This window comes from Lampetra planeri, chromosome 29 (assembly GCF_965212315.1).
Source record: "Lampetra planeri chromosome 29, kcLamPlan1.2.h2, whole genome shotgun sequence".
NCBI classification, from domain to species: domain Eukaryota; kingdom Metazoa; phylum Chordata; class Hyperoartia; order Petromyzontiformes; family Petromyzontidae; genus Lampetra; species Lampetra planeri.
The window spans coordinates 7,512,285-7,538,792 of NC_136135.1; the positions used below are offsets into that span (position 1 = coordinate 7,512,285).

Sequence of the window (26,508 nt, forward strand, 5' to 3'; positions counted from 1 at the left end):
TGCGGTTTACGTGCTGGCTGCTGCTCGCGGCAAGATAGGCCGGGTTACCTTGAGCCAATGCCCTCCAGTAAACCCTCGGCAGCATTTCCGTGCCGGTTTCCGGGAGCAGGAAGGAGCGACACCGCCGCCGTTGCCACTGGCAGCGATTGACAGGAGCGCTGTGTGCGCGAGATGCGGGGGGGCGGCGGTGATTGGCTCCCCCAGCACGCGGAATGAACGCGTTGCCCGGCTCGTGGCGTTTTGGGTAATCTGGGTCAGGCTAGCGTCGTTCTCAGGGTGCTCGTGGGTGGCATTGAAGGCGCCTGCGTTGCCGTACCTTTTAAAATCCTTTATTAAATCCTTTATATTAAGTTCACTTGCTTGTTTGCGTGCTTGCTTGCTTGCTTACGACCGTGCAAATCTTTCAGTCGTTTTTAACCCACTTCCCGTGATCCAATCGAGCTGACATTTTGCACACAGACTCGTTGTGCGTGACAATTAATTTTCGTGAAAAAAAGTTCCAAAATTTGACACTGTTTAGGGACATTTCTTTAATTATTTAATTACTCATTGCTTAATGGTGGCAGACAATCATCTGACCCATAGGTGGCAGCCATCTCAATCCAGCGGACGAGAGGACTCGAGCCGCCCGTTTCATGATGACGCAAAGGTTGACTAACCACATGGCATGAAATCCCTGCCCCCACGCTGTACAGTGGAGACTATTTATAGAGCAGTTAAATTGAAGCCGCCAGGTTCTTGAAAGTGGTAAAATGGGTCAACGCTAGTGCCCTCGGGAATATACGGGGCATGTTAAGAGGTGATCTTACATATAAAGGATTTATAGTGAAAAACTTTGTTTTTACGGGTTAATTTTTTATGATGTGGGATGTTGATGAGCGTTGAACCCGTTTGACTTTTGGTCGTGTTATTGTCTTATGGCCCAAGTGTGGCAACTTGGTTTGGTTATTGTCATGTTTATCATTGCTAACTTGATCATCATCGTCATCTCGCTCTCTCTGTGTGTGTGCCATGTCCTCTCTCAAAGCCGTCGGCAATCGTGGCCTTCCATTTAGCCGTGTCCACGATGTTATTTAAGAACTTTGCATTCGATCGTCGGTGTAAATATGGGCATCTGCTTGGCTTCACGAGCAGATATGCTCCTGATAAGTGGTCCCTAAAAGCGAAATTCTCATTGCCTCCCATTTTATAATTGGAGATGCGTTCTTACGCGTTAAAAATCCGGCCCCGAGGCATAATTGAATCACACTCTAGAATGCAGCAAAAAAAATTTGAAATCACATTGAATAGAAAATCGATAATTGTATGATCAAATATGAATAATACTCAAAATAAGTCTGGAAATTTAAAAACATACTGTACAGTGCTGGTTAAAAACCGTGGTGATTGTTGCATGAGGTGATTGGTGCACGCCTGGTATTTTTGCTTTCAAGTAATTGAAAAAAAAAGATAATGTTTTATAATAATCAGGAGAAATGCGGTTCTCCCCACACACCGCTCGCACTGCGTGTCTCACATTTGCTATTGTTCTGCGTGCACAGTGCTGTTCACCTACGCCATCGGGGCATTCACACAAAAATTATAATTGACCACCGACGTGCACTCGTTTTGCACACCCGCAAGCGCTTCGTCTCGGCATTGCCTATCGATTTCCGAACAACACCTTCGGCATCGCCTTATGGATCTCCGTTTTTGCGCAAATAGTGCTTGCCCAAAATGCGGTTTACGTGCTGGCTGCTGCTCGCGGCAAGATAGGCCGGGTTACCTTGAGCCAATGCCCTCCAGTAAACCCTCGGCAGCATTTCCGTGCCGGTTTCCGGGAGGAGGAAGGATGAGCGACACCGCCGCTGTTGCGACTGGCAGCGATTGAAGGGAGTACACGTGGAGTACAGTACCAGCCCTGGGACTCTCCTGCACTGCGCTGCACGCTGCACTACCAGGCGGCAAGGGCGGCACCATTTTTTTCCCCCACAAGATTTATAATGTCGATTTATAATGTAGAGATTCAACATTCTGTAAAATGCGAATTTAACACGACACGTATTGAATTTGTGCCTTAATTTATACTTTATGTGAAACAGAAATTACATACATTTAGTCGCCATATACGACGGATGGCTCTGTCTGTATGTATGTTGAATTTCTTTCGCACCATACATAGCCAACCGTGCTAATCGGTGGTGCGGGGGAAGGAGAACAAACTAAACACAAAGACTCCAATAATGGACTGGCAGTCAAGGAATGGTAATTGTCCCGGGGGCCATGGCCACGGAGCAGATGGAACGATGAAATCGGTGGCTGTTGCAGTTGCCATGTGGATTATTACACCGCAAGAGTTGGTGACGGCTTGAGGAGCTTCATCCGGTAGTTGATTGACCATGGCTCATGATGATAGACGAACAAGTGATATCAGTGGATTGCAAAATCGCTGTGAATGATTATAATGCATGTATAATTAGCGACTGCCATCATTGTCCAAATGTCATCATAATCACCGTCGTAATCATTGAATTACCATAGCGTGTAGTAACGCCTGACTTTTATTATTGCACGAATTCAAATAGTCGTGACTTTGACGAGCATCATAATCGCAATTATCTTTTGACTGGTTATCCACCAAAGCGGTGCGTCATTTGCCCTTACCCATACATTGTGTGCCCCGGTCGTCTCGTGCCTGTGATAGGTGACCCCAATCTCTCAACCTGCAAAGAAACCATATCTGGTTATCATTTCTCTGACACAGGTAGCTCGATACATTATCCAAATACATCCCTGGGCTAGACCACAAGAACATTATCTGGGTGGCTTTTTTTTTTTCCCGTGAAATCCGATACGTTTCTGACCCTTCTTGCCATTAAGGCCGCTCCTTCGTTTCTATATTTGCCAATACTGTATATTATAGTTTATTTTTACAACGACGCGACGTTCATCTTTTATTCAGTAGAGCGAGTGCACTGTTGTTGTCGTTTGACTTTAGGCCTGCCTCCCTTTTGTCTGCACAGTAGAGAATAACGCTGCTTTTGTGTCGGTGTTTTTTGTGAGCAGCCTTGCAAACGACATTCAATTGAATGTCTATATCAGTTGATTAAAATAACACATTGTATCCATAGTTGTGAATTATCTTGGTGGGAGCATAGCTGTGTTCCCGATTCCTCGAATGGTTTATATGTCATTACTTTCGTCAAGTGGTCTGTCTGGCTGTTGTCCCAGAAGAACCATTTCCCAAAACGCACAAATGTGTTCATCCTTCGGGAAGTGTTATTGAGCGATGTGTGAGTCAGATTTTATTATCACTCTTTGTCTATCACAGTATCATATTTTTTTCTTGATTTAACTAGAAAATTCTCAATTCAAGACTATTCTTTCTTCACAAGCATACTACTTTGGTAATTGTTTGGCCAAATCCTTGAATATTTTCTGTACGAATTGGAGGTAACCAGAGCACCATAAAGAAAAAAAGAATTGTGCATAGGAGATGATATTCAAGCTCTCATACAGATGGCCTGCTAGCAACCTACTTTCTCTACCGACTTCTGCAGCAGATTGCATTGTTGTGGGCAGCGGAGCACCGGTGTGGGTTATGGACTAAGTTCGCTTGTACGGGGAGGTGGGCAGGTGACTCCAAAGTCAAAGTGCTGAGCTGGCACTGATGCATGCATTGGTTTGAATCCAGACAGCCGCCTGTAAATAACTAACACGAAACATTTATTTATTTTACCAGGTAAGGCCCACTGAGCTACGTAGCTCTTTTCCAGAAGCGACCTGGCTACAAATGATAGTTCAACAACGTGGCTTTATCACGTGGAAATGTTTATCAGCCAAATACTCTAAAAGCATGTATCTAAATGTGGAGGGAAATGCCAGAGGGCCAGGAGATGAATCAATGCGACCATGGGGAGAGAACATGCAAACTCCAAATGTACAGGCATCGGGATAGGGATTGAACCCACGACTTCCTGCATACCAGGCGAGGTAGTTAACATCTCACCACCATGGCGCCTGTGATTGCGACTGGGTCCCCGATCGTAGTGAGTTGATGGTCACCAACGACTGCACAAAAAAGCCATCGCACAATTTTATTCTGCACTCGATTTTGAAAAAAAGAATCTCGCTCTTGACTGTTGTGTGCATCGGAAGTGGCAAGTGCTGCCATCTACTGCCTGCAGGCTGTATATCGCTGGAAGGGATCTCAGAGGTAGCTCTGTGATGCCACTTCTGTGGGCCGTTCTCCGACACGAAGGGTGTCTCCGCTCTGCGAGAGATCCGAATGGATGCTCCATCACGCGCCGACGTGACGCCAGACGGCACAGTCGGGACGACGTTTGGGTCAAATGGCACAACGAAAATGGATGAGGAAAAAGAATAAATGCTTGCGCAGCTGTATGGCGGCCGCACAGGAATGTGGAAGAGGATTGGCTTTCAAGTTGCATTGAACTGTCAGCTTGGTGGAGCCTAAATTGAATTCTGCCTAGAAATAGGATAATGCCGATGCGATCAAACTCATTGCTGATTTTTTTGCCCTTATGAAAGAAGTCACATTTTCTGAGAAAATCCATTGAGTTTTAAAACGACTTGACTAAGGACCTTTTTAAATCCTTTATATTAAGTTCGCGTGCTTGCTTGCTTGCTTGCGTGCTTGCTTGCTTGTTAAGGACCGTGCAAATCTTTCGGTCTTTTTTTAACCCACTTCCCGTGATCCAATCGAGCTGACATTTTCCACACAGACTCGTTGTGCCAGACAATTATTGTTCGTGAAAATTTTTTTCCAAAATGTTACACTTTTTAGGCAAAAAAAAATTATTTTACATATATTCAAATAGAACGCATTCATGGCTTTGGCTGAACGTCAGAGTGTAAGAGCCCAGAGCGTAACCCCTCCACAGGCCGTGGCGGAGTAGCGCAGTTGGTAGCGCCCTCGCTTCCCATGCCAAAGGTCGCGGTATCGATCCCCGCGTCCTCCACAGGCGAATATATTTTTAAATCCTTTATATTAAGTTCGCTTGCTTGCTTGGGACCGTGCAAATCTTTCGCTCGTTTTTTAACCCACTTCCCGTGATCCAATCGAGCTGACATTTTCCACACAGACTCGTTGTGTGTGACAATTAATTTTCGTGAAAAAAAAAATCCAAAATTTTACACTGTTTAGGGAAAACAAATTAAATATTTAATTACCAATTGCTTAATGGTGGCAGACAATCATCTGACGCATAGGTGGCAGCCATCTCAAGCCAGAGGACGAGAGGACTCTAGCCGCCACGCATATAAAGGATTTATAGTGAAAAACTTTGTTTTTACGGGTTTGTTTAATAGTTGGTATTGCTTTGGGAACACCGGCTATGGCACACTTACATTGAAATGGCATGTGTAGAATAATCTATTTAGATATAGGTTTATCAAATATGTTTCGTATTATAGGTTCTTTATATGTAAAATCTTTCAAACGAAATGCTTAAACACATTCCTGCGGAAGGAGCTGGTAGAGGAACGTTGGGTTGCTCGGTCAATGGCCAGGGTCAACGGCGGCGTGGTGTATTCCGCAAATATTCCCGACTGTGAGGGCGGGCACAAGCCGGCGTGAGTATGTTAAACGTTGAGTTTTATAAGGGCACCACGGGGTGACCAGCGCCTCCCCACCCTCCCCACCCAGCCCCTCCCCACCCTCCCCACCCAGTCCCTCTCCACCCAGCCTCCGTCTTGACCCCCACAGGCTGCAGTGTGAGCGATGCTTGACCTCCGTCTTGACCCCTTCACAGGCTACAGTGTGAGCGACCCTTGACCTCTGTCTTGACCCCCGCAGGCTACAGTGTGAGCGATGTTTGACCTGTCTTGACCCCCACATGCTGCAGTGAGCGACCCTTGACCTCCATCTTGACCCCCACAGGCTGCAGTGTGAGCAACCCTTGACCTCCATCTTGACCCCCACAGGCTACAGTGTGAGAGCGCTTGACCTGCATCTTGACCCCCACAGGCTGCAGTGTGAGCGACGCTTGACCTGTGTCTTGACCCCTTCACAGGCTACAAGACGGTGCTCAAGTGTCTCTCGGGTAAATTCTGCAGCCGAGAGCTCGTGGGCATCATGGGACCATCGGGCGCGGGAAAATCGTCGCTCATGAACATCCTGGCCGGATATCGGTGAGTGGCGTCCTCGCATCAAACGAAGTCCCGCACCTGGGTACGCGCGCCCGTTTCTGACGCAGCGCGAGACTGTCACTGTTGCTGTGGCAGCGCCTGTGTTTTTCACAGGCGTGCTGTGCAGTACGCGCTCCGTAGGGGGCCATGATCGATATCTTTTCTCCCAATTGTTGCGAGGGACTCCCAGTGCCGTGCCAGTCAGTTATGGGGTTTAAATCACCGTGCTGTCACCCTGCTCGCCATTGCGGGTTGGTGAAGGGCGGGGCCTGTTTACTGTTTTTTAGATATCAGCCGTAACCGACGTTGGCCGTGATGGGGGAATTGATTTCAGGTTATCGGGTTTATAGCGCAGTACGCTAAACGCTGTTTTCTACCGCGCCCCGCCTTGAGTAACAATCACGTGAGCAATCTACTATTGAGACAAAACTATCTTGAATTCATTGATTGATCTCCTAATACCTTCAAGGCGTGGATATTGCAATACTTTGTTGATCTAGGCTGCGGCCTGGCAAGTTGACAATAATCGTCTTCTTAATGCATTAACAGAATGCTGCTTGGGAACACACACACGCACCGCTTTATCGCTCTACTCGTCCAATAGAGAAAAACTACATTGGCTCCCGGCCTCGGCGTGCATTGCTTTGAAAGACGGTCGTTGTCTTTCCCGTTGGAACGATCGCTGTGGGGGTGAAGCAATGTGTGCTCCTGGGGTTTAGTTGGCACCCTGCGCTATGAACCCAGCAACCTGAATTCACGATTAACATCTGTGGCGAGCGATGTCTGAACCGATTCTCCGCTCGCCAGCAATTCACCGGTCCGCACTGACCGGGTGCTAACTAAATTTTTATTTATTTTTTCTTTTACGAGGGAAGGCCCACTGAGCTATGTAGCTCTTTTTCAAAAGCGACCAGGCCACAAATGATGGATCAACCGAGTGGCTTATCGCGTGGAAATTTTTAGCGACCAAATACTCTAAACGTTTGTCGATTCTAAATGTGGAGGGAAAAACCGGAGGACCCGGAGTAAAATCCACACATCCACGGGGAGAACATGCGAACTCCAAATGTACAGGCGTCAGGGTCAGGATTGAACTCACGACCTCCTGTATACCAGACGAGGTAGTTAACATCTCGCCAATGCGTGCCCTATTATCGTCGAAATGGCTTGGGTGAGGCCTTCATCCAGCATTAGATTGATTAATGGCTATACAGTACATAATTATTGTTGCTGTTATTGTCGGTAGTGGTGGTGGTGGTGTAGAAGCCTCGACGGACCCCAATCGACGCCGTCTGCGATCTGCAGCCCACGATGAGCTGCTGCTGTACCTCCCCCTGCGCATAGCTTGTGGAGCGCTACGGCCGGCGCAGTTTTGGGGTTCTCTGGCCCGAAGACCTGGAACCAGTTACTTGCGAGATGATGATGTTCGGGATCCATCCTCGAATCTGAGCCAGTTTTGTATCGGGATTAAAAGCCGTGGTGTTCCAAAGAGCTTACCGCGGTGCGATCAGGCGCGGCACATTCGTGATGGACTGCTAAAACACGTGCTCACGCTTGCCTGGTCGTGGCCGAGAGAGAACCAAGTGCTGCTTCTGCTGCTGTGTGCGGTGCAGGAAGACGGGGATGAAGGGACAGATCCTGGTGAATGGGAATCCACGCGACCCGCGCACCTTCAGGAAGATGTCCTGCTACATCATGCAGGACGATGTCCTCCTGCCACACCTCACAGTGCAGGAGGCCATGATGGTGAGTGGCGTTAGTCTCCCTCAGTGTGCGAGATTCGTGCTTTCCTTCCTTCGCCATTTGAGAGTGCCGCATGGCAGTCGTACCGCGAGTCTGTACGCACAGGGGATGCTGCTGCTGCTGCTGCGGTGTAACGGTTCAACACACTGTGACATGAAATCCACAGTTCGACAGTTTTGTATTTGGTCACCCAGTGTGGCATTCGAAACAATGGAGCAAGTTTCTTAACTCTGTGCCCCCCCCTCAACCCCCCACCGCCCCCCCCCCCCCAGTCTCTCTGGACGCAGCAATCTCAACGGGTTCACCAGAGTTTAGTCTACCGGCAGGTCGCACGTGACGTTGTAAAGTGTGGGTACTCCCACCCTTTGACGGGCTGGCCAGGCTTGGAAGAGTAGGCCAAGACACCTTCTGGAGGGGGCTGTCTCAAGCTTCTTCTAGTGGAGGGGCCCCTCTACCGCCTTCAACTTGGAGGGTGTCGCTTCGTTTGCCGACATCAGTTGAGGAAAAGCTGTCGCTCGGCATTAATTTCAGGCTTAGTGGGCCCAGCGGAGGCATTCGGCAATTGCGCTAATTCATCTTGTTCGGTGATATAGAGCCACAAATTGGGTTGCCACCTGTCCTGGTTTCCCCAGGGTGTCCTCTTTCCCAGGTAGCTCTTCAGTTTTTTTATAGTCCTGGTTTTTGTAAACATGTTATTGATACACCACTCAAGACAGTGACTTTACGTGTAGGTCTCCCCGCTGCCTGGTATTTAGAGATGATTTTTCCCGTAATATTTTTTTGTACATCAGTAGTAGTGGTAACCTTGTTCACACTGCTGGGATCAGACCCATGTTCTTGAGATGGCATCTGATGGAAATTCCACTCCTGGTTCATTCCATTTACTTTATTTGTACCATAGTGAAGTTAGCATTGTAAAAAAAAAAATATTAAAAAGATATGCATAAAATAAAATGATTATCAGATGGATGGCAAATCTTCAATTCCAGTGTGGGGCTTCCAAAGAACCCGTTTCACCTTTTGCCTTCGCTGCAACCTGCTCTTATCCTGCTTCTATTTCCATCGACAGAAGCCGACAAATAACGTTAGCACGTAACCCCATCCTGGATCAATACGCCGCCGGTACCCAAAAGCGGTCGCGACTGCGCGCATCCGGCAACAAAGCGCCAAAGCGGCAAAGCCGTGTGACCGCCTCGTTAGTTGCGGTGCAATAATTCTAATTAGGGGGTTCGCACCACGGAGTGATGGCACTTAGACCGTGACGTTTGCGAACGACGCCGTTGTGACGTTTGCGGAGGCCGCTGTGCCGTTGGGGGTTTGCACGCTCGGCATCCGGTGAGGGGACAAGGCTCCGGTTACCGATTTCCCAGTCAAGGTGGTAGGAATCTTAAGAGTGAGGTTCTTGTTTCATTATTGCTTCAATGCCACCCAGTGTTAACATGGGGGAAGACAGTTGATACTAGATTTTAAGTTGTCGTGACTGCAAGGATCCATACTCTTTGGTTTTTTCGGTAAAGTCACGTAGGTGAAAATAAAAAGAATAAAATAATTTTTTTTTAATAAAATAATATTTTTCTTTTTATTATTTTTATTTTCACCTACGTGACTTTACCGAAAGAACCAAAGAGTATGTAAAGACAGTTGCTAATTAGGTTGTTGATGGCACCATTTTTTCATTGTAACAATGATGATCAAAAAAAATGACAACAGGGTAGAGCTGCAGCCCTGCAATTGCCAGCTCATGGCCATTGCTGGCGGAAGGGCCTCCACTAGAGAGAGCCCCACAGAGGCCCTCTGGAGTCTCTTTACATTTTAACCACTCGCAGAAATTCCCTTCTTCATTAGCATTATCATTGGCCCTGGTGGATCCCCTGCAGGATGAAAGCCTCCCCAAGTCCCTTGCCATCTCTCACGATCTTGCGATGTAGCAATCGCCCCCTGCACACGAGCCGATTTTCATAGTTCCATCTCCTTGGCAGGCCGCCCTCTGGGACACATTCTGCCCTCGTTGAGTGTAAATCCTGAAACGGAATGCTCTCAAATCTGCGCCGCTTTACCGATTTCTTTAGCCAACGGCTAACTCTCTGCTCCTCATCTTTTCATCGCAGGTCTCCGCAAATCTGAAATTGCAAGAGAAATTGGACGAGAAGAAGAGGCTGGTGAGTTCAGTTTGGATGAAACTGCTAGTGTGTGTCACGTGATTTTAATTATTATTTGTTTGTATATATATTTTTTTCTCCAGTACGTTGTATCATCCGTCTCGTGTTCATTACCGGTGCTTTATTTGTCTTTAAATGGAATACTCTTGCCAATAACGTCTGGTAATCTGGCAGCATTTGGTTGAGAAACACGGCTCTGCTGCTGAGACCCATCATCTTGCAAACAAGTCCAGAGTTTGCTTGCTTGCTTAAATAAACACCGCTTGATAATGTTGGTCTGGAAATTCGGTAGGCTGCTGGACGAAGGAACGTTTTTAATTGTGTGTTACCAGCAGAGGCGGTTCCAGAAACAATTCCTCCGTAATTAGGTCATCGTAATAATGTCAGCAACGTACCTTTTGCAACTAGCTGTTCCCTCCCCCCCAAGGTGCTGAACAATCGAAGAAAAATTAAGTACAAAGATTGGAACATCTCGTGAAGAAGAAATTAGTGCGGGGAAGATCCACGGGGGGGAGGGGGGGTTAGAGGAGGGGGTGGGGTTAGAGGAGGGGGGGGGGTAGAGGAGGGGGGTTAGAGGAGGGGGGGGTTAGAGGAAGGGGGGGTTAGAGGAGGGGGGTTAGAGGAGGGGGGTTAGAGGAGGGGGGTTAGAGGAGGGGGTGGGGTTAGAGGAGGGGGGTTAGAGGAGGGGGGGGTTAGAGGAGGGGGGGGTTAGAGGAGGGGGGTTAGAGGAGGGGGTGGGGTTAGAGGAGGGGGGTTAGAGGAGGGGGGGTTAGAGGAGGGGGTGGGGTTAGAGGAGGGGGGGGGTTAGAGGAGGAGGGGGGGGGGTTAGAGGAGGGGGAGGGGGGTGGGGCCTTCCGAGCTGTCGCGCGACCCCTGAGAGAGAGAGAGAGAAGGCCGAGGCTTTGCGTTGTGACTCTCTCCGCACAATGGCGGCGCAGCGCGTAACCCGCCGGGTCTGTTGCGTCGTGCGGGCGGCCGCCTGCTCTCCTCCACTCTTCGTTCGCCAGACCTCGCCGCTCGTTCGCACACACACAAACAAAGCGCTTGCCGCAAATAAAAACCACGGTACCTTTGCTGCTGCTGTCGTCAAGGAGCATAAACCACGACGTGAACTCCGGTCATCCTTGCAGCAGCAGCGGCTGCGGCGGCTTTTGGCGGCTGCCCATCGAACAAAGATGGTGGTCACCGCATCGCGCGGCGCTTTCAGATGCGCTTCTGCGGCCATTTGAAACGCTCTTTCTTCCGATTTTAGGAAGCCACTGGAGCTATGCACTTTAAAATCTAGATAGAAAACGAATTTCTTTACAACTGCTTTTTGTGCTGAGTTTGTTGTCCTTCCCCCGCACCTCCGATGAGCACGGTTGGCTACGTACGGTGCGAAAGAAGTTCAACGTACAGCCATGGTGAAGCGACACCCCAAGGCGACGCCACCTCTCACGATCCTGCGACTTAACAATCCACCCAACTTTCGATTTAAAGCTTTCGTGACCGGAGGGATTCACCTTCTTGGTTCTTTCGGTAAAGTCACGTACAATGGAAATAATAAAGTAATAAAAAATAAACCAATAAAATTATTCTCACGACGTTTCGGCCACAACGCAAGCAGCCGTCCTCAGGTGAAGAAACAGGTATGTCGATAAGACAGTCTGAATGAATTATTTTATTATGTTTTATTTTTATTATTTTATTATTTCCATTCTACGTGACTTTACCGAAAGAACGAAGAAGATGAATCCACCCAACGTCTGCGCACGCACGGATTTTATTGCTCCGTCTCCCCGCTGGACGGGCTCACAATCGCGGTCCATTCTTCGACTGCCGCTCTGTTGGCCATTGTCCCTCCGAGTGGCGGCTTCCGATGGGCTTCAGCACTGCACAGCACATGTTTACTGCATGCAGTTTTGTTTATGGAGGCAATGAACGTGAGCACAATATTACACTTGCAAGCGCGTCATATTCAGCTGTGACCTGCTTGCCAAGGCTTTGACGGTACAAAAAAAATATATTTTCACCTCTAAAAATGTGCGAAAGAGACACAGACCGCGTGTCAAGAGTGTGCCGTACTTTGCTTGTCCAGTATATTTTCTTAGGAACCATTATCGGAGTGCTGTTACAGCCACTGTAGATATTGCCAGAATGCACGGCTGGCTGTTTTCAAACCATCTTCCCTATCACAGGCGGGTATCAGCACAGCATTACAGAGTGTGCTGTTCTCCGTAAGCCTGGTTAACCGCTTTCTGATACAATATTTACCGTATTCTCTGCAGTGTAACATGTTCCGGAAATCAAGGTGCAGCCCAAACTTGTGCCCAGTGTCAATATAGTATACAAAATCTGGTCACACACACACCAGATTCTCAGACGCGCACTCCAACATTATTTTTAAATACAGGGGAAAAAGCACGTTTCATCATCTGGAGAAGGGTACAGTACAACTCGGCAGTATGAGGTTACATTTTACGATTTAAAGCTTTCGTGACTGCAGGGATTCATCTTCTTGGTTCTTTCAGTAAAGTCACGTAGAAGGGAAGTAATAAAATAATAAAAAGAAAACATTATTTTATTATGTTTTCTTTTTATTATTTTATTACTTCCCTTCTACGTGACTTTACCGAAAGAACCAAGAAGTATGAGGTTTCCTTATCGTGCAGACAATTTCACCTCCCGCTGCCCACTTGAGGAAGAAGGGGGGGGGGCTTCATAGGCAGCGTCTCCTCATTAATTTCCTTTCACCTCCAATTCATCGCGATGGTGTCGTCGGCATCGTGTCTATCGGCGTTAAGAGTCGTGTTCGGGTCGCCCTCAAAGCAAGTGCGGCCCTGTGCGGTAGAGAAAGAGCCCACGGAAGCGGATGTCACAGAACTACCTCTGAGAAAATCCCTTCAAATCGGTGACGCAATTTCCTCGGCATTATTTCGAGTAATTTGGCTGCTGTAAATTTCCACGCGATAAGCCACTTCGTTGGGCTATCATTTCTGATGGCCAGGTCGCTTCTGAAAAAGAGCTGTATAGCTCAGTGGGCCTTACCTGGTGAAATTAAAATAGCAATAGTACAGGTAGGAACAACAGGTTCCACACTGCCCACCAGGGATTATTTGTCTGTTGTGCATAGCCCCTCCCAAACATGTACGCTCCCGGATTGGTTTAAGTGCGTCACGTGACCGTGAGCTTTCTGTCGTGCACGAATGCGCTGTGGAACCAAGTTCCTACCTGCCCACTCCGAAGGAACGTGTTTAAATAGCTTCATCCCAGGTGACTGCCTGGATTCAAACCCAGGATCTAAGCGGTGCCAGCTTGGCACTTTAGCTGGCCACCTCGTTGTAAGAGGTAAGAGTTTCGCGACCAATATTATCCATAATAGAGGGTTTTTTAAAGGTTAGATTGCGTAAATATGAATTCGTCGTTAAAACCACCACCATCCGACACAGCTAATTAGTGGTTTGTCACATTTTTGGCTGTCGCCTGATGAGGCTGGTTTGTAATTACCGGCGAAACGTCGTACTCGAATTGTAAATGGTGTGGATTTACTCTCCAACACACAAGCGGTGTGCTGAACTCGTAACTAATTGGCACGTATTCACTTGATACAGCTGTCGTGGTGGCTGTGACGGTTCCACCTGAAGACGGAGGCTTGTGTTGCTTCCGAAACGTCGTGATTTTTTATTTTGTTTTATTTTTTATTTTACTTTTATTAATTAACATTTTTTACCTACGTGACTTTACCGAAAAAAACCTAAGAATATGAATCCTTGCAGTCACGAAAGCTTCAAATCTAGAATTGGCACGTATTGTTTACGTGACAAACCTTACTAATTCGCTGTCGGATGATGGCGGGTTTAACGACACAAAGTTACGCGATCTAACCCAAAAAAAAAACTCCATTATGAAGGCGATTAAGTGAATCTGTGCGAGTTTTGTAAATATCTCGGATACAAACATGAAGGGTGCTCACCATCTCTGGTTTTACTTCGTACGCATCGTGCACCGCTTTTTCGCTCTGTAGGCTCCAATAGAGGAGGAGGGGCAGTCCCCTCCGACAACAACAACGGAGGGTGGAGGAGTGATGCTCACAACAACGGGCAGAGTGCCGGCTGGCTAATAATACACAGCGAGTTGGCACAGTTGGGGGGGGGAGCACTGTTACTGGATCAGCCGGTCATCTCCGCCTGTTATCCCATTACACCTGGGTCTATTCCGTGATCACCTGCCAGCGAGCCTGCGACACTTCACATGGCCTCAAAGCCGCGCCTAGCCTGGCGCAGTCGCTGTGGCGATAGTCACCTGTCGACGAAAGGTGGCGGTGGTTGTTGTTGCTTGCGCTTGGTGGCCCAGTGTCTGTGTGTGGGACCTGTCTCCGCCCTCCCATTAGGGCCTCTGCTGCCTCGTAAGTAACGGCTGACGCTCGTTGCCCTCAAAATTAACAGTTTGCTCAGAATGTGAATTGGTACCAGGGCGGTGTCGAAACGGTCAATCGGAGAGGAACCCGCCGAAATTGTTGGAATCTGGTTTGGTGAGGCCCACCTCAATACTAATAATTACACAGTCTAATTCTGCTATTAATCGTCATGCACAAATTGCCGCATGTAAAGTTGTACCGCTGTAATTGCTATATTAACAACAGTGCTTAGCCCAAGGGCAAGTCTGCTTGCGGATTGGTTTGAAAGCAAGTGCTGTTCAGATGGCGCCATTTTTTTATTTTCTACAATTACACATGGGTGTACTTAACCGAATGCGGAATTATTTACCCACTTTGTATTTTTTTGCCGATTTTCTGAAATTCAGCGATTGCCACGGCAATCCCCCCCCTCCCCCCCTCGTGCTAGGGAGTGGGATGGACCGTGGCAACCGCAGGACCGCGAGTGAGGGGATGATGACAACTTGGGGAGGCCTTCATTCAGCAGTGGACAGAACACTGCTGATAATGATGATTGTCTGGCTTCGAGTCTAGGAGTGCGCTTGATGGGACATTAAGGAGTTTGGTGTCAATGTCACACCACGCTTAGGTCTTTTGCAAATAAACAGCAGGAAGCCACGACTCTCATCATGCTTTGGGTGCATGTCATGTTACCACCACATTCGCACGGTTGGCTTCGTACGGTGCGAAATAAGTTGAACATAGATACATACATAAGTACAATGCTCACATTTTTCTCTAAACCACCAATGCATAAGAGTTGTTACATGCAATTTGGTGGTTACGTGACATACACGCAAGGCATGCTGGGAGCCGTGCCTTGTTGCTGTTTGTGAGTAGGGCGCACCTTCCAGCCTGCACGAATTGTCCCGTTGCGATGGGTTCTCTCATCATTTCGCAGAACGTGTTGGGTTTGACGTTTAAGCCTGTTGCCCTTTTTAGCGTGGGATCCGATGCACACGGCACGCTTGTGCCCTGTGTTGCGTTATGGCGGAGCGTGTCGGAACGGTACAAGACGGATGATTCGCATTACCAGCGTGTTCCATTTCCTTGCATCCCAAGCTGACGATGTGGAATGTGATGAATGGAGCGGTTAGTTCGAGTGACCTGCCTGGCGTCCGCTGTGGTGCTCAGAGTTTCCTGGGTAATTAGAGCGCTGGATGCGAGTGCTAGGATCGTTGTCTAAGACTGCAGCGTGCTCTCCCTCTACACACGGAGCCCAAATTATATATACACAGTCCTAGCAAGCTCTTAGGCGATGGGGCAGTGACACGATTGCGATAACTGCTGATGATAATGATGACAGTGGGAGTCGAGCAGTGGTAGAGTGATTAGTGCACTGCAGACCTGCACTGTGAACCCGGAGAGTCAAGTTCGATTCCCGGCCCACGGAAAGCTTTAGTGGCGAGGTGACACCTGAACCGACCCTGATTGCCCCATTTTACCAAACTGCGCTGACCAATTTGGCGAATTACAGTCAAAGAACCCCCAATACTCACGCGGTATGGAGAGGCATTCATCCAGCAGTGGATTGGCAAGGGTTTTAGGTTATTGCTAATATTCCGCTTGAGGTCGTAACGATTTGCCCCTATGAATCAAGTCATCCTTGCGCTTCAGGATTGCTGTTCCGTTCAAGAATTTGTTTATATTACATCGTGTTGAATCTAGCGGCCTCTAGTGGCTGTAGCGATTCTGTGAAAACCCATTTGATAAATCAAGCACACAAAAAATTGAAGTCTTACGGCAGGACTTCGATGTGGGCACCGTGAGCATGCGGACTCGATATTAACTGATGAGTTGATGCATCGTTCCACCACACCGCTGCTAATCAGCAGTGGGTGAGTGTCTCACAAGCTGGCATTGTCACCAGACAATGAGAATCCCCCTCCCTCCCCCCCATCAAGTGGAAAAAAAACCCACCCCAGATTAATTTTTAAAAGGCCACAGGTGTTTTGTATTTTGAAGGTTATTCGCTCAAACGACCTGTCACACTCTCGCACCTGCCTATCGTTGGTGGCCGTTCATCACGTGGTTATTTCCCACGCTGGCCTGCACCATTAAATACTCTATAGTTAGGGAAACTAAAGTCGAAAGTGATTTTCTGCTCCCATTTGCATCCCTGGGTCAGTGGTGAAAATTCCACGTTCCTGTGGCCGAGGGTGCGAGCCTCTCCAGGGGACGACTGCCTTGGCGACGCAACGTTTCCATCGCGTTTCAGCACCCTCCCCCCCCACCATGTATTTTTCTTGGTTTATTTCACGTAGCGGCGATTTGCATAAATCAATCTACGGCTTTGAACCTCGTCTTTTAAATCAGCGGGGACGCGCAGGGTTCGTGCATTGCCCTGCGCTATTACCCCCGTCCCGTTAACAGAGAAATGTCACCTTGGAAATAACCAAAAAAAAGGGGAGGAGCGCTGTGGAAATATGGCCTGGCAATGGCAGCCGCTCGCTGCGGCTTGCGTAACACCCAGCAGCAGCAGCAGCCGCAGTGAGCTGGGGGTAGGAGGCTCCCAGCTCCGAAGGTAGATCGGGACGTCCCTTGGGAATTGTTGCAGTCGAGGTCCAGGCGTCGCTAGAGATCTGCGGCACTCTACGATGCCTCGTGTTGCATGAATCGTGATGTCGTGCTTGTGGGTCACGGTGCTGGTGGTGTTGGTGTTGATTTGTGCGTGCCGTTCACCTGGCCGTTTCTCCTCCTTTGAACAAAAAAAATTGAACAGTACGTATTCGTAGCATGAGCATCTTACCACTCTGTTTAGCGATCAAGTCAACGTGTCTTTGGTTTTCACCTATTCCACAGATTTGTTTTATCGGCGCAGGGGCTATGACGAAAACTGTGCAGTAAACTGCCATCAAGTTGAACACAATTCCGGAACCAGATGTGGGTAGACAAACCATTCCTGCCTCCTGGACACTTCATTTAATTTACGTAGCGCCCTGGTGAAAGTGCTGAACAAATAATTAAATATTTGCACGGCAAAAAAAGTAGTGTGCGTTGAGATGAGGTTGATTTAGAAAAGGTTGTAGCACGCAATGTGAATATGACGATAAACGATGATGGGAGTGACAATGAGTGGTGAATGATGAGCGACTGATGGTGAACGGGTGAGGGAAGTTGGCAAGAGGAGATGGAGTAAATGATGGGGAAGGGAGGTGGAAAGGGAGTTTTGGGGGTGGCAGGGGGGTAATGCGGGGGGGGGGGGACAAGCCAGTTTAAGGGCACGACAAAAATTTTACGGCAAGGCTGATTGCCTGACATGTAGGGGACAGTTTGTTCCAGTGCGAGGGGGGGGGCCAAGGAGCTACAAAAAAACAGAATCGTGATTGGGCACAGGGAGGGAGGGAGGGGGAACAGATACCGCTTGGGAGGGGGGGGGTATTGTGAACGGGGGGGGGGGCGAGGAAGGAGCGTGGAATGAAATGAGAGACGCGAGGTTCGTTGGGGCGAGACCGCGAAAAAGATTTCCCGTCCTCCACCGGGTCAAATCCAAGCAGGTCACGAACCCTTCGTGTAACATGTTCACTTTCCTATTTCCGCTCTTGCTGCACACTGCCCAATGTCTCTCTAAAATGAATACCGGTGAATATAAGACTGTTTTTCGAACGGTGGTTTCTTACTAATGTACTTTTTCGAAGGAATATCTAGTGTAGGTGCAGTTCGATAATTCAAAATTAACCCAAGTGCTATGCTATTTCAATAATAGTCATAATTTACGGGCCATTGTGAAGCTAGGTGAGTGAAGGCTTCTTCACATGGAATCAGTCGTGTGTTGTTTGACCATACCTCACCACGTGGGTCTCAGTGCAGACTGGTAAACGAGTGAGGCTCACATTGCACGCCACTGATATTAGCCATGGCCTGGAATTGAATTTGGGTTGTGGGGCTCATAGTGCAGTACAACAGCGCACTCGCCACCGTTCCACTGCGTCACCCCAAGAGTCGTGCTATTAAGTAGCTGCAATTAAATTAACAAAAATTATCCGTGGAAAATACACAAGGTTACAAGATTCTTATTAATAATGGAGAGCCTCCAAATTGTAATTCCATGACGCCAAAGGACATTGATAAACATCTGGTTAATTGCTGCAAAAAAATCAAAGGCAAAGTGCGCCGGATCGACTGCCCTTTGTGTTTTATGTCCCGCATTTAGCAGCACATTTTTTATTTTTATTTTTGTTCCGGTACAGTCACCGGCATTGACAGACGTATACGTCACGGCAGCATCGATTTTTCTCGAGAATTTTTTTTTATTTGGTGAACTGGCACCGGGGACTCGAGGCATCTTTACAATGCTCCGGGGAAACTAGTAATTCGATTTGTGCACGGTTTTGTTTTGTTTGCGTTGAACGGAGGGGCCACCGTATTTTATTTGAAGCACTCTTGCCAATAACATCCGATAATCCAGCGGCGATTGTTTAACAAGCCCTGATTGGTGAGACCCAGAAGGTGGAAACAAGTCGAGAGCTTGCTACAAACAAATGCTTCTTGATAATATTCGTCTGGAAAGCCGAAAGACCGATGGGACTGAACCAGGGGTCGGCAAGCGACGTTAGAAGGATAATTTTTTTTTAGAATTTAATAAAACAACTCGATTTCAAGAGCCGCCAATGCATGTCAATATGAGACAGTGGTGGGTCCTTAATAAATAAACTGTCACGAAGTGGCCCGGAGCCGCAGGTCGCCCACCCCTGGACTAGACAATTGTTTTGTTCATATGAAGACGGATGGAACGGAGTTCTGCGTATATTTGTAGTCAAAGGATGAGGTCCGGAAGATGAACATACCATTGTGTGGCACACATTTTGTGGAGTGTGAATTCTGGGAACCGTGGGTTGCCTTGTGGGTATGGTCAAGGAATAACAATGGAGGGTGAGAGGCTGCGACGGTTTATTTTCACGATTGTCTCGTGCAAGGTACTACTGAGCCCTCTGTTCAAAATGAGCTGGATGCTCGATGCATTTGTCGCGAATGGTCAAATCCACGATGGGGAAACTGCACGGTATACAAGGGGGGTGCTGTGGCCAGCACCACACCTGGGCGCCTCTAAGTCTCCGCTATGTCGATGTTTACAGCCCACGCCCAGGTACTCATTTGAGGCCAAGTCAACGTATGGGGGGGGAGGCTCAGGAGCAAGTTCAAAGATCACTCGCCGCTGATGTGCACGACCGGGAATCGAACCCGGCAACCCGCCAGGGTCGTAGTACAGTGGCTAATTACAGAGCCGCCTGAAACAGACGTGTACACATTTGTACATACACACATGAATACGTGCGTACATCCACGCATTCAAATTCTGTCACCTGGTGAACTACACAAAGGACTTTTATTGGCAGGATCATCATGACTAAGTCGAGTATCAATAAGGTGCATCGTCCATGGCAATAAGCGCAGCTTCGCTTAAGTCCTTACTTTCTTATGTATTGCAAGTGGAAGGGACTTTGTTTGACTTCTAAAGTGGGGAAAAGCGCATTGGGCACCGTTGTGCAGTGTTTGAGTGCAAAAACAAAGACAAATATCCCCTGTGTAGCCTTAACAGACTGTTGGGGCGAGTGCTGTTAGTGAGCACCTATGAAGGCCGGCACGACCGCCTTTGTCTCCCCAGTGGCGATGTTTACACACGACACCAGGTACTCATTTGAGGCCGAGTCGACCTAGGGGAGGCTCAGGACCGATTAAAATAATCGTCACCGGTGTTGGCCGTGAGCGGGAATCGAACTCGAGTCGCCGTGTTCGTAGCGCTAACCGCTGCACCACCGCTCCCCACCCTGCCCATTGCAACTCGTGGTGCGTGCCAATGCAGGGACCTTTCAAGTTCGGAGAAAGTGAACAAATCTCTAAAATTGGCAGCAGTTCATTCGGTTATCTACCGGTGACATCCTTTTAAACGGTGGTATCCCATTGGGAGTGTCCACAAATAGCTACTGTGTTTGAGCAGACATGCATATTTAAAATTCCTCCTCATGAGTGTACAGTATTTCCTCGTTATTTGCGAGGGATACGTTCCAGAGATACTCGTGAATTTCACATTTCTTGGATAATGATATTGGCCCCCGAAAATGTGATTTTTTTATTGCCTTGAATAAATACGTAGATAAGCTATCAAATATATGAACATTATCATAATAACTCATCTCTGTATCTTATCACTTTCTCTCTCATTGCTTTATCTCATCACGTTCTCTCTCATCACTTTACATCATCACTTTATCTCTCATCACTTTATCTCATCAATTTATCTCTCATCACTTTATCTCATCACTTTATCTCATCACTTTCTCTCTGTCGATGCAGTCATGTAGAGTTCCAGATGCGATTCACAGACAGCAAGTTCGTGAATAACGAGGGAAGAACACTGTGCACAGGCACTCCTCGGTTTACGTGCTTTTGTGGTCCGCCATTTTGGAATAACGTGGAGCTTTGAATTCAGACCTTTTACTGACGTAGGCGAGGCAATTTTCGTAGTAACGTCAACCGCAACGTGACGTGCGCCACCCCCAGCAGCCGGTGCGGTGCGATGACGAGTCACGTGCTCCACCGCACAGCATCTCGCCGCGTGCTCCACCAGCGGGCTCTTCCCTTTGTCTCGCGTCTCCCTCCTCGTCTCCATCCATCCTCTCCACAACTCCGCCGTAGTTACATTGCACGGGGGACTAAGTGGAGAAGGAGACGTTGCACGGAGCCACTAGAGATTTATAAAATGGGTGCTGAGAGAAATTAGAAAGACAACAAGTTGTGAAGGGATAATTAAGAACACAGGTGGCCCGGGGAGTCTTCACATCCGGAGAGGAAGGGGGGTGGGGGTGCAGGTGGTGAAGGGATTGTTAATGAGAGGGTACTGTAGCAAGATAAGATTTGAGGACGGAGAGGAAGATATTAAAGAGGAGCGTCGCTGGCAATAGGACGATTGATATAGGCTAGGATAATATAGGCGATTATGTCTGCGAGTGTGAGTGAAATCCCCTAACCCCCTCCTTTATCAGTATTTCTTATGGGAAAATTGCTTTTGGCATACGCGAATTTTTACATACGCGCGTTTTTCCAGGAACGAATCTAACACGTATACGTCAAGGAGTGCTTGTATACACTCCTGTACAATTAGAATATATACATGCTACATTCAATAATATACCAACAATAATAATAATGTCCAGCCCATTTGTCAATCCAGTGCTGGATAGCGGTTGCTTGACCATTCTTCACCATGCTGCTTCTTGAAGATTGATGAAGGGCAGAGGTGGGGGGGTTCCATTACCAGTTTGAATGTCACTCATCACCCATGTTGCCCACAGCCAAAGTTGAACTTCGGCTGGTTCAGTTCGTAACGCATGGTTTTGGTGAGTGCCTTTTAAAAATACACGCCGATTGTTGTTCATGCCTTGGCCTTGAGTCCAACTCGGGTACTGTAATGTCAGTGCACTTTTCTACTCTCTGATTCACTTTGTACTTGTAGTTTCACAAACGGCAAACAGCACACGTGGACGAATGGAACCAGGGTATACTGTTATCAACTGTATGTGCTCCTAGCTATGTCTGCATGTACGTTGAACTTCTTTCGCACCGTATGTAGCCAACCGTGCTCATCAGATGTGCAGCGGAAGGACCACAAACTAAACACAAAAAGCAGTTTGAAAGAAATGAGTTTTCAATCTCGATGATTTAAAAGGGCATAGCTTCCAGTGGATTCCTAATATCGGAAAGAAGAGCGTTCCAGACGGCCGCAGAGGGGCATCTGAAAGCGCGCGATGCAGTGACCGTATTTGTGATGATCTTCGAACAGAGGGAAATACAAAAGCAAGAGACTGCAAAGGGAGAGGGAAGAGAACACACAATGGATGCTTTCTCTCATCGTAAACTCGCCTTGTAGCGCGCTGCACACTATCCTCAAAGCTAAGAGAACGACTTGGAGGCACAGGAAACCACAGAGAGGCGGGAAGGCACCCAGCCGGTCAGCTGGTGCCGAATGCTGCCCTCCCCCAAGCTCTGCTGTCCTCTGTTATATGTCGGTGTTGCATTGGTCAATTCAGGAGTGTTGACGTGTGGGAGGAAAACGGAAAAACCCCGGCATGAAACCCCCACACGTGTGCGAGGGGGCATCTGTCAAATCGAGTTGGAACCGTCGGGAGTCTACGTTTGGTTTGCCGCGTTCTTCTGGCAAGCCGGGGCATGGCACCTCGACGCCCGCGGGAAGGGAGTTTCACAGCATTTGTGTGATCCACCAACCATGTGTGTCCGCGTGTGCATGTGTGTGTGCTCCCCCCACTCTCTTTGACCAAAACAAAGAGAGTTGGGAGCGGTAGTGCAACTGCTGTCCTTGTTTTGTGTGTGTGAGAGTGAGAGAGAGATGAAAGGGGAGAGACCCTAATGGGGTTGCCAATTCCACGATCCCATGGGCTGGGCACCCCCCACAGCCTGATGCTTTTGATGAAATATCCACAAAGAAAAATATCCTGCACGGCTATTGGCCTTTACAGCGCACTGATGTCACCTGTGCACGGTTGCCAGCGATGCAATCGGCCAGTCTTTTTGCAACACCTTCTACACGATTCTGCCCTCGCAGCGGGCAGCCGAGATAGACTCTTGCAAATGTGAGAAAAAACGTAATGGGCTCTCGAAGTCTGCGAAGCCGGGTTCGGGATAGCAATCATGACCAAAACAAAGGTCACGTTCCAATAGTTCGCTCATTCATTCCTCTCTCGGTGTGAACAATGTCATCGTACGTGTGCGCTACCCTGTTAGCCACACGTGTTTTATATGTGCATGTGTAAAAGTGGGGAGTAGTGGCAGAGCAGTTAGCGCGCCGCGCTACGAACCCGGCGACCTGCGTTTGCATCCCTTCCACGACCAACATCAGTGACGGTGAATATCTGAACCGGTTCTGAGCCTCCCCTAGGTGAACTCGGCCTAAAATGAGGACCTGGTGCGGTGCGTAAACATCATCAAAGCAACTGGGCACGATGCCAGCCACCCATCCCCTAGTGTGGCTGTGCCAGCATTAATAGCTCCTCGCTAACAGCACTTGCACTCATCGGTCTGTGCGGAGTGGTGGTGTAGCGGTTAGCGCACTGCGCTACGAACCCGGTGACCCGAGTTCGATTCCCGCTTACGGCCAACACCAGTGACGACTATTTGAACCGGTCCTTGGCCTCCCCTAGGTCGACTCGGCCTCAAATGAGTACCTGGTGCGGTGTGTAAACATCGCCACTGGGGAGACAAAGGCGGCCAAACGTGGTGTTGGCCACCCACCCCCTCGTGTGCGGTACCGACATGGTATGTATATATGTTGAACTGTTTTTGCACCGTACATAGCTAACCGTGCTAATCGGAGGTGCGGGAGGGCAACAAACTCAACAAAAAACGCAGTTCTAAAGAAGTTAGTTTTCATTCTACATTTAAAAGTTTGTAGCTCCAGTGCCTTCCTCATAACCGAAGGAAGTGCGGTCCAGACGGCCGCAGAAGCGCATCTGAAAGCGCGCGACGCGGTGACCCTCATTGTTCGATGGCCAGCCAAGCGCCGCCGATGCGAGGCCTTCACAGGTGCTGCTCGCCATGACGGTCTCTCTCTGCGCCGCAGGTGTTTGAGATCCTGACGGCGCTGGGCCTGCTGGAGTGCCGCGACACGCGCACGTGCCGGCTCTCCGGCGGGCAACGCAAGCGCCTCGCCATCGGCCTGGAGCTCGTCAACAATCCCCCCGTCATGTTCTTCGACGAGCCGACGAGGTGAGGGCCACGCGGTGACGGGAGTCCGAGACACGCGATCTCTCTCTCTTTCTCTCTCTAGCGTACGGCAGGTACGTGCAACTCACACGTCCTAGTCAGTGAGCCACGCGATAGCTTCGGGAGCAGCGCGACCGATACTGCCGAGTCCGCCGGAGAGAGCGGGCGTAGGATGTGGTTGTTTGCAATGCGGTCGATTGTCTGGTTCGGCTGGCTGCAGTCACCCCGTGGGTCGTCTTCAATTCTCCGCTTGTGGAGGAGGAGGTGTGCACAGCGACCTGTTGCCGTTCCGAAACGGTTGGTGGAGCACCGAGGTTTTCTTGGCAGATCAACGCCGTGCATAGCAGTGGTGGGGTCGTCGATGGGGCTTTCATTTGGAATGTCCACGGAACTCCACAGTGTTCGCCAGCGGTCTTCAATTGACCCCCTTCATCCAATTGGTGTCCGGGATTTCAAACACGCGACGATGCACTCGCGAAACACGCTACCTGCTTCGTATGCTGTAGCTGGTGACGCGACTGTCAATATACTATAGCCCGTGAGACGTGTGTTGATATACTATCGTGAGACGAGTGTCGCTGGTGAGACGATTGTTTAGATACCGTACCAGGTGAGATGCCGAGTGATAGAGAGTGTTGTTTATAAGCGTGTGCGTATGTGTGTAATGTTGGCCCAGTGGTTTGCCCATTGTCAACTTCGGCAGCCTGGGAGACGGGGAGGCCTGCGGACGGGAGTGGGGTTGCCCACACCACCCACCGCGTGCCGTGCTGGCCATTAATGGGGGCTCGTTAACAGGCCTCACTCCTCCAATCCATGAGGCTAAATGTGGGATGTTTGCCTATGGGTGCGCGTGTGGGGAGCGGTGACGCAGCGGTTTGCGCGGTGCCCATCAAAGCCTGCGAGCGTGCGTTCGATACCCGCTCACGACCGACACCGGCGACGAGTAACGGACTCGGCCCCGGTCGTTTTCTGGGTCGACACGACCTGGTGCGGTGTTTAAACATCATCAGCACTGGGGAGAGACACGCGTGGCTGGGCACGCTGCCGGCCCACTCCACGCCCTCGCGTGCCGTGGGGCGGCCTTCGAGAGCGCCCCGCTAACGGAACTTCCCCCAAAGCTTCGTTGCGAGGTTGCCTGTATTGAGGTGCCATTTGCCCCCTTTTTGTGTTTGTGTGCAGCGGCCTGGACAGCTCATCGTGCTTCCAGGTGGTGTCCCTCATGAAGACGCTGGCCCTGGGGGGACGCACGGTCATCTGCACGATACACCAGCCCAGCGCCAAGCTCTTCGAGATGTTTGACAAGGTGAGCGCCGCCGCTTGGGAGTGGCGGGGAATGCTTTGCCTTGAGCAGAAGTCCCAAGGTTGTACCGTGACGCTACGCCCCACCGTCTGTGCTCCCCTGCCTTTACCAAGTCGCACTGACCAACGTGGCAAGGCGTGGGGAAAGGCCCTCATCCAGCAGTGGATTGACACGTTTGTAAAAAAAAAAAACGTAGCATTATCACAGTTTCGTTAGTTTGAGTATTCAGCATCATGAGCCATGGTCGATGGTGGAAGAAGGTTCTCCCCATTTCACTGCTACCTTTCACGATCATGCTCTGTAACAATCCGCACGCCACTTGCTCAAGAGGTGATGACATTGCCCCATTGATTGTGCGGATGTTCCTGTGCGCATACAAAAAAACGGCCTCAAATGTTCACCAGAACGGTGTCCTCTTTGCTACTGCGAGTGAGCGAGAGTAACTTGATGCGTGGTTCGGAAACATGGGCAGTAACGAAAGGTATGGAACAAAATCTGAAAATTGCGCAAAGAAGCGTGAAGAGACGCACGCTTGAATTTGTATTAAGAAACAAAACGAGGGTCGTGTGTATTGGAGAATGCATGCATGTTAATGGCATCATTCAAACTGTTACTAAACGTAAGTGGGCTTGAGCACGAATGGAACATATTCCTTGCAGGATGTTCGCAGTGGAGATGAAGCGATGAGAATCGGCTCGTGTGCAACCGCTGGATGGATTTTGCCATCGCAGCGTTGTGAGATGTGGCAGTGGCTCTTGGAGGATTTTATCTAGAAGTGGATTGACCATGGCTGATGATGATGTTGATGATGCTGAGTCGAATAGATTAAGTGTTTCTGTATGTAAGGTGGTGTATGTGATGATAGAGGAGTTGTAAAGAATGTTCAACTTGATGTAGATCAGAACTGGGAAAATTCAAAGGCCAATGTGATCTGATAAGAGCGAATCCCATCAAGTTAAGCTGCTACAAGATCAGACATTGGTATTTACACAAAAACCATGCCCAAGAACAACAAAAAACACATTCCTTAATTATCTTTTTCATTT

General features: G+C 48.9%; 1 protein-coding gene across 1 annotated transcript in view; it reads left to right on the forward strand.

Moving 5' to 3' along the window:
• Positions 1–26,508, forward strand: part of ABCG4 (ATP binding cassette subfamily G member 4) — a 79,092-nt gene that overhangs the window by 37,783 nt on the left and 14,801 nt on the right. The window contains exons 3-7 of the mRNA XM_078608214.1: positions 6,015–6,132; positions 7,743–7,875; positions 9,981–10,031; positions 24,020–24,165; positions 25,342–25,465. Of these exons, the coding sequence (XP_078464340.1) occupies positions 6,015–6,132; positions 7,743–7,875; positions 9,981–10,031; positions 24,020–24,165; positions 25,342–25,465 (572 nt within the window). The remainder of the gene's footprint in view (positions 1–6,014; positions 6,133–7,742; positions 7,876–9,980; positions 10,032–24,019; positions 24,166–25,341; positions 25,466–26,508) is intronic.